At 49.4% G+C, this 12,338-nt stretch overlaps 1 protein-coding gene and 1 long non-coding RNA gene across 7 annotated transcripts in view; one reads left to right on the top strand and one right to left on the bottom strand.

Annotated features, from left to right (window-relative positions):
- The window catches only part of COMMD1 (copper metabolism domain containing 1), a 79,509-nt gene extending 71,611 nt beyond the window's left edge, over positions 1-7,898 (top strand). For all 6 annotated transcript variants that reach the window (XR_005828634.1, XR_005828635.1, XR_005828636.1 and 3 more), the window contains one exon: positions 7,763-7,898. Coding sequence is in view for 3 of the 6 variants with exons in the window: in XM_040599346.1 (XP_040455280.1) it covers positions 7,763-7,870 (108 nt within the window). In the remaining 3 variants the exon portion in view is untranslated. The remainder of the gene's footprint in view (positions 1-7,762) is intronic.
- Positions 7,031-11,076, bottom strand: LOC121090631. The gene is made up of 2 exons (XR_005828637.1): positions 8,480-11,076; positions 7,031-7,822 (listed from the first exon to the last, which is right to left on the bottom strand). It is a non-coding gene; the product is annotated as an uncharacterized LOC121090631 (long non-coding RNA).
- Positions 11,077-12,338: the final 1,262 nt, after the last annotated feature.

The raw sequence follows: 12,338 nt of genomic DNA, 5'->3' as shown, positions 1-12,338 counted from the left end.
TTTGGTAACCTGAACTCACGCTGCTGAGGCAGGTTGTGTCGCAGCCCGTGTGTACGTTTCCTTTTACCCCAGATAAAGTCGCAATACTCGCTTGCGAGAGTGGGAAAAAAATGATGATAGGCTGTGGCTTTACTCTGAAATCAGTGTTTTGCCTTTTATGTTTAATTAATGCCTTGGAAAAAAAGGAACATTTGTTTCTGGTTGTGGGTGTTGCTGGAGATGAGTGCGCCGTGAATTCCCACGCGTGTCTGCGGTGGCACCCGCGGCCCTGTGCGGTGCTGCCCACACCATGGCCTGTGCCCCACTGCCCCATGCCGTGCCCCGCTGCCCCACGCCATGCCCTGCTGCCCCACGCCGTGCCCTGCTGCCCCACACCAGCTGCCCCACGCCATGCCCTGCTGCCCCACACCAGCTGCCCCACGCTGTGCCCCACTGCCCCACGCCATGCCCTGCTGCCCCGCTGCCCCACGCCGTGCCCCGCTGCCCCACGCCATGCCCTGCTGCCCCACACCAGCTGCCCCACGCCGTGCCCTGCTGCCCCGCTGCCCCACGCCGTGCCCTGCTGCCCCACACCAGCTGCCCCACGCCGTGCCCTGCTGTCCCGCTCCTCGTACCTCACCCGCCCAGCCGCTCTCGGGACTGTTTTATTTGCCCCCCGCCGGCTTTTCTGTTTGCAGCCTGGTTTGGTTGTGTGGTGCGTTGTGAGTTAGACACCGTGTTAGCGCATCACTGATTTACCCCGAGCCCTGCCGCTTTGATGTCAGCAAAGCCCGCGGTTTCTTCCGTGTGCTCAGAGTAAGTCGGAGGTGTTTCTGAGGGCAGTGTTTACAGGGCTAATTCTGTTGGAAAGATGACGGCTTAGCTGGTAATACATGTGCCTTTGTCTGTCCTTGTGTGTCTCCTCAGTGCAGGACGTATATTATTCAGACATACAAGTACACCCAAAAACCAAAGGCAGGTTCTCCTCCTGTGTGTTCCAGCACTTTTCCCTGCTGCAGAGGGTAAGCCCGCCTGAGCCAGGTGCCTGGTGCCCAGCCTGGCAGCAGGAAGGTGCCGGGGGGCTCACGGGCGGCTGGCGTGGCCGCCTGGGCTCCTGCTGGGCTCCCCCGAGCCACCACACGTCCCCCCGCGGATCGGCACCTGCGCCGGGCGCGATCCAAGAGCGCTGGCCCCCCACCTCGGCTGCACCGGACACCGGGCAGCTGCGCAGGCAGAAAATCCTGTGCATATCATGGTAGTGTCACGCCGTGCCGCAGGCGTTCCCTGCAGCTTTCACTGTCCAAGCTAACGTGAAATGCTGCGAGGTTTGACATCGTGACTCCCCAGTCCTTACTTGCCGGCGATGCACTCAATTACTTACGTAATATACACTTGGTGGTTTTCCTGCTGAACAAAGGAGGTGTAGGAGGTTTGCTTGGCTGCAGAATATTTGGTGATCTGGAAGGAAAAGTGACGTGAAGTAGTAAAAAAACCTTGTAGTTTATTGCTTAGCCATGAGGAATGCAGAAGCTGTTAAAAATCAGCAGCACAGTTCGTTTCTGTAGGAAACGTTAAGCTATCCCTTTCACACATCTGGCTAAGAAGTGGAGAAATAAGTTCCTTTTTATTGTAATCACATATTGCTGAATGGTTGGGCTTCAGCCCCCTCCCCCAAAAAAAAGGCAACACTTCTGAAGTCTGCTACTTTTGATAATAACTTTTATTGAAATTCTGACTTCCACAATTCTTTCTAAGAAGAAACCCTCTTTGCTTACTGCAGTATCAAAAAAAAGTCCGTAAGGATAACAAGGTTTCCTTGCTAGCGAGCAGATGCATAACTGCAGGTGTAGAAGTGTTTTTATCAGCTAGTCCTTTCCAAAATCACTTAATGGCTTAGTTGACAAAAAAAACAGGGAAGGCTGAAGATGAATGTGAGTTCTTAATCACAATGAAAGGCACCAGGGTGGCTGAAGGCAGGCTGAGTTTCTGGTGACATTACAGGTTTGGTTTTTACTTACGCAAGGGGCACGTAAATCTTTAAATCATGCTAATCTGAGGCAGAACCTAAGCCAGGAGAATGAAATATCTTCCAAAGCAATGAAATGACTTTGAATCCCAAGCTCTGCGGAGCAAATGACTGTGGTGCCTGTACCAAAAAGGTAAGACGTAAAAGCCCACGACACCCCGGTGGCTGCGGGAAGCTGCCAGGGGCGCAGGAGTCTGTGCCCCTGCCTGCCTGTGGGGCTGGCGGTGTTTGCGCACAGAGGCTGATGCTTTTTCACCATCTACAGAGTTTGCTTTCCTGGTAATTCGAGATTGAACAATTCCTTTACAAAGAGCCGTTAATGATCTTATCATAACGTTAGCGATCTCTATCACATCAGGTTGAGAAGGCTTCTGTGCACGTGGGCCGGGTGCGTTGGCTGGTGGCCACCCATTGTGGGGCGTCACTGGGGTTTCTTCTTCCCTCCCAGTCCCTCAGGACACAGTCTGTGGGTCCCAGTTCACGGCATCTCTGCCCTTCCACTGCCGCAGGCCCGAAGCGGTTCTCCTCCCGCGGGCCCCTCTCGGTGGTGGCACCCACAGCCCCGTGGCATCTAGGACCCCAGCTGAAGGAGCTGTGAGCAGGCTTGTTCCCATGGCCATGGACCCTGCACTCCCTGCGGGCACGTCTGAAATCCACGGGGCTGAGGATGGGCGCACAGCACCATCTGTGTTCTCTGGGCGCAGAGTTTTAAAAAGCGACTGCTTTTAATATGAAATAGTATCAGACTGTGCAAACCCTGCACGTCTCCCGGTCTCAGTTCCTTGAACACGGCTGAGGCTGCCTGTGTGAAGGTGCAGCCGGCTCTGGCGAGCCGCGGGAGCTGCTCCCCGGGTAGCCAGCCAGCTCCCAGCTGGGCAGCACCTCTGATGTGCGGGAGGAAAGCCCCCGGCTCCTTGAACCCGTCTGGGCTGGGAGTTGTTGGCCGTCGTCAGCGCTTCGGTGTCTTTGTGCAGTTCCTGAGCGATTGTTGTTTCCTGCCCCTTGGCAGGGGGTTCTCCGCACCTCTTTGTCCAGGGTGTTTCCACCTGGGTAGGCAAATATTTGCACGTAGCAACCTTCACCGTCCTTGGGCCAGCGAGCCGAGGCACGACACCCTGCTGGCTGCAGCCCTACCAGCCTCTACCTCGTCTCAGTTTGCTAACAAAGCTGAATTCCTCACTTCTGTGTCGGGACATGCCCCAAGCCACCACCCCAGCCCCTGGAACGAGCCTTAGCCAAGACCTGTCATGATCCAAAGCGAATTTACCCCCAGCTTACAGGGCAGCCCTGGCAGTGACCGAGTTCCCAGAATGCTGAGAGCTGCAGGAGGTCTGCAAAGCAAGTGGAAATGAATGTGAATAAAACGATATGTGCATTCAAAGGGGGTTATTTTTGTTTTTGCAGTACAGATGTATCAGAGACACTGGAAACTATTTTAACTAGCTGGTCAAACTGACGCAATAGAGAACAATTGCATATTATTTTTTTTTTGGTTTTGAATGTGTGAGGATTGGTTTTCTAAAAATACATAGTTTTTTAAGTGTAGTTACTGAGATAAAGTTGTGCTTCTCTTAGCCTCCTATATAAATATTTTGCAGTGCTCTGTTGTTACTGAAAAAGAAAAAAACCTAGAAGACCTGTTTCAAGGCTGGGGGGAGTTTGCGTTTCTTGGATGTTTGTTTTGCAGCTCCTTTTTATAGCCCAGGCTCAGGAGGGATGTGGGAGGAGGGGTGGGAAAGCGTGGGGGGGGGGGGAACCAAGACGGCAGCAGGAAATGGACATCCATTCCCACACCTTTCCGCGAGCAGCGAGCTTGGCTCTCCGACCCGCCGGTGATGTGCACCTGCTGGCATCGCAGGCAGACATGCTCTAAGCCCCCCCTCGGGCGCATGCACACGCTTTTTTGCAAAGGCCGTGGCCGTGTCCATCTCCCTGAAGGGCTCGGCTGAAGTGCAGGTTTCAGTCGGGCTGGTAAGCGTGCCATGCTGCGTGACTTCGAGGCAATGAACGGCTCGTTCCGTCTTGCTTTTGCTTAACTACAAGGGATCCAAATGGACTAAATATTTTTTTAACACTAGGAAGTATCAGAAGGGATATTTGTTTCTGGCTGAGGAGCAGCAGAGATACCAGATTTGCAGCAGAGATACCAGATTTGCCTTGCTCCTGGAGGACACCGTAGGGGAGCAATGGGGAGTTTTGAATTTCGCAGCTCCATCTTATTTTTTCTTCCTTTTTTCCTGGAGGATGTAAACTAACAAAGCATTAAGTAAAACTAAAGCCCAGTTCTGAGTGGCCTGATTTGCAGCCCTCTTGGTCGTGTTTTAGGTTGGTCCACATGAGAGTGTAATGACTGCTCAACCCGCACAGGAAAGTTTGAGCTGCTTTACAGGTGTAAAGTTTGAGCTGCTTTACGAGTACACTTACACTTGTACAATCCAAGTAATCCAAGAGTATCCTTTTGCTCAATTTACATCCCTTTTAACTGAAAAAAAACTGGAGAGGGGAAAAAAAAAAGTCCTCCTTATGCCTTGGGCTGGTGCAAAAACATCTTCACCAGAGCTGGGAGCTTCAGCCTTCACCTGCCCGCTCGCAGTCACTGTGTGATTACGCTATAAAATCAGGTTTCCAGATGTTAAGGGTTGCAGGGGCACTCTGCGTGGGGGAGGGCTGGCGGTGGCTTGCCTGACTTGGGGTGCACAGCTGTGCCTGGGAAGCCTGGGATGGCAACGGGAGTTCGGCCTTGGAGTTCATCCTGTCGAGGACTGTGACCAGGGCTGCGAAACGTGGCACGGCCACTCTTCTCCTAGGTGGGCTGTCAGCCTGTGGCCATGGCACACGTGTTGAGGAAAGAGAGGTGAGATTACAGAGTTAAGAGCTGTTTCCAGATGTTGTCTGTGAAACGAGATTTGTCATGTGTTACAGATACTGGGATGACTTGGGGTTGGTGAGAAGAGCTTTGGATTCTACAGTAGCTTTTCTGTGAAAGCCAGCTCAGAACGTCCAGGAAAACAAGGATGCTAAAGCTGGGGAGAGGTGGCTGGGGGAGCCGAAGGGGTGTTGGCCCTGCAGTCCGGATTTGCAGCACTTGCACTGATGGGGCTGGCGCTGCCCAGTGCTGCTCATGGCGCTGGAGAATGGTTTGCTGCAGCAAGGGTCTGCCTCCTGGTTTCAGCACGATGCGTCACAGAGCCTGGGGGTTAGCTAGCGGGTTGCTTGAGGTTTGACTTTTCCAGTGCTACCTCATCAAGGAATGTGTAGAGAGTTTTTTCAGGGTTTCATTCAGGCTTTCTCACGCACTCTCCTACAAACACACCTTCTTCAGGCAGATACAACCTCAGTTTTTCCCAGTGCACTCGCCAGGACAGGACAATACAGGAAAGCCCATTGCCAAATGGAGTTAAGCGATCAAATTCCTCACCAAACATAGTCTTTCTGCACAGTGACCGGCTGTAATTATGCTTTGCTGTAATTGTGCTTGCAGAGATATTTTATACAAGGTACCTGCCATAAGGTGCGGCAATAACTGTTGTCAAGGACAGGAAAAATGGTGTGAGAGAGCCCTTGCTTCCCAGTCCCAGATTTCGTATCTGTGTTGTTACTGACCCTGAATGTTTAATGCTACTTGTGTGGTGTCTTGGAATGTACTAAGTGATATTGTAGAGATGAACGATTAATTTTAAAAAAAACAAGCCACAGCCTTACGGTAACAGTTTCCAGTAGGATGCTGTTCATGAGCATAATTGCTTGCTCAGGCAAAGGCCTTTCCTAATAGTCATCCGTATGTTCTCCAGGGAATATATTCAGTTACGTGACTATTACTGAACTTTATTGATACCTCGTTCAATCGCAGCTCTGTTTCTACAAAACCTTTTCTAATCAGAAGCAGCTGCATACTAAATACATAAATGGATCTCTGCATCTTGCTCTGCTGGCTGAAAGGGTCATTAGCAGATAAGATGATAAACATTTTGCAAAGACTGACTCATCCAGTGTAGCTGTGGTGACTTACCAGCACCTGAGTACCAGCGTTCGGGGAGAGGCAGCCATATTTGAGGACAAAAAACCCTAAAGGGCACGCTGCTGCTGTTGTATGACCTCTTCCTTCTTAGAAAGTTTCAAGTTCTAAGGTTTACATCATGGTTTCCATTTCTGCCTTGTTCTGTGTGTGACTGATGTCCGGGCAGAAGCCCTGGCACAACGTTTCGTGCACTTGCATATGCTTGGCTGCCTGATCACTGGCTTCTGGCACCTCGTCTCTTCCCGGTTATTGTTCTAGCAGTACCTTTTGTTGCACACAAAATGACCCACTTGCTGCTTCTTCAGCATTTTGGTTTGTATCTCACTTGCTGGTTTGTTTCTTACAAAAAATGAAACAATCCACGAATCCTTGGGAGAACAAGAGAGGGTAAAAGGTAAACCTGTTCCTGATGCCTGGGGAAAAAAAAACCTCGGCACAGTCCTAAAATGCAGTTAGTAAAAGTTGATGGCTTTAATTTGTCCGATGATTTTATCCTTGTGTATTAACTATTAATTCCATAAATGTGAAGGATGAAGTTGCGGTGTTTTGGGTAGATGCTAACTGTATAGAAAAAACATACTCTGAAATAATGATAGAAATTTTAGTCTGGTGGAAAACAGATGAGACCTGGAGATGCCCTTGTGCACCACAGGGTGTGTATTACATACAGAAATTCGGTGGCTATACAGTGATTCTGATGGCTCAGACTATTCCAGTGTCTCATAAGGAAACCTCCCTCCACACTGGCTGCACTTTCATCTTCAAATACTTCCCATTTGTTTCTCTGTCGCTGATGGTGCTTCACCTGAACGACCTTTATTTAGTACACAGTCATACTCCTGGCAATCTCGACCATTTCTTCTGCCAGGCTCACTATAGGAAACACTTTGTACCTATAGACATACCAGTAGGTAAGCCTAATGGACTGGAGATCTCAGGAGGCTTTTTCACATTGGTGTTCATTAATGAGTTCCATATAATTTGAAATTTAAATGTTTATATATATATATATATATATATATACACATATATTTATTTTTTATGTGTATGTTTTATTTTCTGTACCTTTGACAAGATCCTTTTACTATATCCCAATATCCATTTTTGTCAGAGAATAATTACTTTTTAAGATGTGACAGGACTTTTCAGAGCAAATCAGTGCTGCTTCTTAACTGGATTCTAAGTTTATATTGACACTAGAGCCCATGCGTAAGAGGATGTAAAACTGTCCCGAATTTCCAGACTGGAATGTCCTGTACAAGACTCTGGTTTGGGTTCTTCTTTTCTCCTGTATAAAATCTGTTTTTCCTGTGTGATGAGCTCTGTATGGTGGCTCCAGCTGCTTGGCAGTTCCCAGCATCTGCAGTGACAGCTGTGGGGATCACCAGACTGGAAAGAAAGGTGGAAGTCCCAGATATAATTACATTTCTACAAGTTTTGCAAAAGTCTGCAGCTAAGGATAGACGCAGACTGATGCCTGCATTGAAGGGGAGGGTGGGCAGAGCTCAGCCTTCCTACGTCCCCTTTGGCAGCTGCTGGCTGGCCTGCCAGCGCGTGTGCTCTCACTCGGTAGGTGTGTAGCCAGCCCCTGGGTCTACTGAGGTTATTTAAGTGGTACCAGGAAAAAAAGGAGACAACAACTTGTCAGGAAACCAGAACTTGCTATCTTCTTGTCTTCCTTGTATGCCTGAAAAAACATTATCTTTCTCAACTATTGTTCTTTCAATTTTGTTTTGTAGGAATCGGAGTTTCTCTGTCTGGAGTTTGATGAGGCCAAGGTGAGCCAGATGCTGAAGAAACTGTCGGAAATAGAGGAGAGCATGACTTTGTTGACTCAGACCACTTAACCAAATAAAGAGATTGCAACTCAGAAAACAAATGACCCTCGGTACTTTTTCATAATTCCTGATTCTGCATATAAAGTAGGTAATGATTGTTAAATCCTGATTATAAGTGCACAGTGCATTCACAACCAAGCGTGGGCTAAGTCCTACTGTGAAGCTTCTCCATCCCCCCCCCCGGCCTGTTCTCCAAGGCGGCGGCAGCGTTGTTCGCATAAAGCTTTGCGTAAACAGGCCTTTGAGCAGCGCGTAGCTCTTCTCTTTCCCCCTCGGTCAATCTGTGGGTCTTCCAGATGCTGTCAATGCTGGGCTGGATGAACAGCAAAGGTTAATTGGCCAGTTGTGGCAAGGGAGAAATGTGCAGAAGAAACAGGCAGACTGCGGGGAACTCATGTTTATCATTCCAAACCATGGGCTATGCAGGACAAATCCACCCGCCTGAACTCTGCCTGCTTAGAGCGTAAAGCCCGGGTGAGCAGATGAAGTGCAGCGAGTTCAGGGAGCAGAGAGACAAACATACATTTCTGTAATGGTGAGCCGCTGCGCTGCCGAGGATTAAATGGTCCCCCAGGGTGTGAGGTGGCCAGCCTTGCTGCCCCGTTCAGTCACACCTACCTGACGCCATGGGGAGCCAGGGGACGATCAGGGGAGCATCTCGTGGGCAGTGGAAGGTGTTGGTTCCCCAGAAGGAGCAGCCCTCCTGCACGTGCTGAGCACCGCATCCGGCAACCTGCTGGCGGGCCTAAAGCCACTTCTAACCCACCTCCCTGAAGACCATCCGTCCTCATCAGCCGTCTGGCTCTCAAGCTGTAGTAGCGCAGCCCTGGGACCCAGCTGCACGGTGTTGGAGAGGCAACTGCTTTGTCAGAGCACAGTTCAGCTTGGCTGCTCTTAGTCCTGTTTGTTGTGATGTTTGTTTTGACCTCAGAAAATCCCAGGTTAAACCCAGGGTTCTGGTGTTTGCACATTCAGCTTGGAATTTGGGTAAAAGGACAATGCAGTGGGCAGCCTGGCAGGTTAAAGCCCTATTGGTGAAATAGTTGCGTGAGGAAGACTTCCAGAGGCAGATAAGGTATGTATGGGGCACCAGGACCTGAGCTGCCCAGGTTGCCGTGGCTCTTGGCTATCCTGGGCATCCACATCTCCCTTCCACAACACCAAACTGCAGAGCAGCCGCTGCCCTTCGGCTAAAGAGGACAGAGCAGAAATATTTTCATTTCAGATGTTTCCGTTCAGGGGCGCAAGGCCATTCAGGCCTCGCCACAGCAGGATGTATAACCACACTTACTGGCTTATCAGTGCAGGAGGGCTCGGAGGGATGATGGTCCCTACCGGAGAGCTGCCTGACAGTCCACAAAGTGGTGACAGACCAGGTGGAGATGACACCAGCCCACTGTTTAGCTTTGTTCCTTAACCGGAAGGTGTGCACACACATTTGATTGGAGGCTGCATTGATTCTTGCCATTTTATTTTAGCTTCAATAAGCAACCTCCTCCTGAGCTAAAATTATATTGAGGGCTTGTACCAAGATAGAGATGACAACATAAAATGTTCTTGTGCCATAACTAAAGTATTCCTCATTGCTTCTCCTTGTGAATTTATTGCTTGTGGAGTTGCCAGATTGTACTTGGCTGCAAAATCTTTTCAGAGCAAGGGAAGGGCACCTTGTCCCATCTGCCTGGTCAGAAGGGAAGGCATCGCTCCAGCCAGTTTGTATCACTGCACTGGGAATTAACATTTCCTTTCACGTGCCTGTCCCACTGCTGCCTTGTCTCTTACGGCCACCTGGTTCTCCCCTCTGTCCTGCAGAGGAACTGTGCAGCCCTCAGCTCCTCGCTTCCCCCATCTGCCTCCAGCTGATACTTGTGAGAGTGGAACTGGACTGTAACCACAAACCAATCCTCACACCGGTCCCCAGGTAACCAGCTGCCAGCGCGGGTGTGAAATGCTGAGCGGTTGCCGATACTCTGAGCTTTCCATTTGCTTTTTCATCAAAGCTCATTAAAAAGTTTTTCTGCATTTTAGACCATGTTAAAAACAAAAATCAAGGTCAGGGAAGGATTGTGATCTTAAGTAACTCGCGCTGTGTCAAACATTGTTTTATTTTAACATGGTCAGAGGATAGGAAAATGTGCTATAAATGGAAATTAAAGAGAAACAAACTGGGAACAGATGTCAGGAAGTATTATTTCATGCAAAGGATAATAAATATGTGAAACAGCGAACCAGGCAAGGAGGCTGAGGCAAAAAACATTGGGGTCATTTAAGAAATAATTGGATACTTTCCTAGTAGAGGTGTGAAGTTAAAAAGGCACTCATTTTTATGGGTAGCTGCTTCCCTCTCTTCCTAACCCTCCCTCCCCTGAATATCTCATGATCCCAGTTTTCTTCATGGTGGATCTTTGTAAAAAACTGTGGAAAACAAGGGAAAAAAAGCTGAGTGTTTTGAGGACCACACTCTGCCCAGCCCTTGATAAGGGCACAGGAGTGTCACTGAGCAGCAAAATTGTTTCTGCTTCGCAAGGTTTGACGTGGGCAGGGAAAGAGGATGCTGCGATTCCCCAGACTGCTGTAATCCCCAGCTGCCGCTGTGGCACAGAGAACAGATTTCCCCCTTGAGCAGGACCATTGCCTTCCTGCTGAGATGGTTTATGTGTGTGTTCGTCCATCTGTCCCTCCCTACAGAGTTTTGAACCTATTGGCCACTTTTGGCTGAACTTGGAGGAGAAGAGGTCTCTGATGCTGCTCTGCTTTGCTTACTTGAGTGAAGGGCACAAGACACAAGCACCCATGGCTTTTTCTTGGGATTCGTGGATGTTACTTGCTGTCAGTGGTCCCGCTAAATATCTCTGTGGTGTCAGCAATTGAAAGCTGCGGCTTACGCGCCTCAGGAGGAATTTCAAATTCCTTCCCCAAAGCCTAGATGTAAACTGTCCTCAGCCGGAACGCATGGCCAGGCACTCCCGCTGCGAGTGGGGCTGTGTGTGGATGCTGGCCTCCTGCACGGGTCCATCAGAGCAGGCATCCCAGTGCATCCCTGTTGGCCGTAGGGGCCTCATTCGGTTTTGGAGACCGCTGCTGCTCCTGTGCCTGCGTGCTGAGCCATGCCAGCAGTGTGACACCAGGGCCATCGCCTCCTCCTCCTCTTCCTGCTCCTTCCTTCAGGGAGCAGCCACATGGCAGCGTGCCCCGAGCTGCCAGCTGAGTGCGCTGGGCAGGGACAGCTCAGCACAGCCAGAGGAGGAAAGTGAGGGAGATGGGGAAGCAGCAGGGGGAAGGGTTGATGGAAGGCCCCTGCCTGAGTCCCACCTGGGAGAGATTTCCCTGCCCAGTCCTCAAAAGCAGCCAGCGAGGGAGCTGGGACACAATTCATGCCATGCTGCAATATCCTTAACCTCAGAAAACTCCCCTTCATACCTGCCCCCCCTGCAGCTGTACCCGCCTGCAACCTGCCCATCGCCATCCCTCCTGCTTTACTAACAACCGAAACCCACTTGTGCGCGGGACTGCCATGTGCCACCAGGCTGGGGCAGCCTTGGCTTCTGTCAAAGCCTGGATATTTAGTCTGACCCGCATCATGGAGGCAAGAGAGGGAGCATCCAGGCAGATGCTGCTCATCAGGGGCCAGCACCCAGTGCCAGCAGCAATTTCCTCTGGTCTCACTTTTGCTGGCGCTCTCCTGCGTGACAGCTTGCCGAAGGCACAGTGCACTGTGGTGGGTGAAGGCTGCTGCTTCTTACCAAAGACTCACCAGCACCAGCCACGTGTTGTTGCAACTTTCAGCTGGTTCTTCCTTAGGTGTCACCTTTTGCACAACTAAAACGCCCTGCAATTTATTCATGTGATCACTTCTTGTTTTCTGGGAATTCCTCCAAGTTGCCACTCGTTTATGTTCTGGTGCTCCCTAAAATATCTGCAAGTGCTGTTGCCTTCCATGATGCATTACACGATTGGCAAGCCCTGCAGTCGCTCTCTGCTTGGCAAGACGATTGCTCTTAGTGAAATTTTCTTTTTTCCTTGGTCTGCATATTCCCAGAACCACTGAATTTTTAGAGTATTTTTTTCTACACATGTCTGTATTTAAAAAAAATAGTTGTTTAGGCACACCATGTTTTTCCAAATCCAAGCTAAGAAAACACTGTATTTCATAAAGCTTTGGGCCATGGAAGGCAGCAGATGATGAGGCATATTTATTTTACATTGTTGTTGATTTACTTTCCCATTGTTCAGGTTACTTAGTCTCATTTTATTTTACTTCTTTATTTTTCTTTCTTAAAGGTCCTTTTTGCAAGTCTAAATATCAGAAATAATGTTTGTGCTTTTATCGTGTTTCACAGGAGGGTTTTTGCTGGAGTCCATAATCTCCACATTTTATTGTGCTTTCACTTTTTCATAAATTGGTTGATATTTTGAAAAATTTTCTTGTCTGTACATCAGTTCTTTTCTATCTATTGATTAAATAATTTGCTTACCA

The sequence above is a fragment of the Falco naumanni genome, chromosome 6, assembly GCF_017639655.2.
Source record: "Falco naumanni isolate bFalNau1 chromosome 6, bFalNau1.pat, whole genome shotgun sequence".
NCBI classification, from domain to species: domain Eukaryota; kingdom Metazoa; phylum Chordata; class Aves; order Falconiformes; family Falconidae; genus Falco; species Falco naumanni.
The sequence above is the reverse complement of the archived record's forward strand: the minus strand, read 5'-3'. Positions and strand labels throughout refer to the sequence as shown.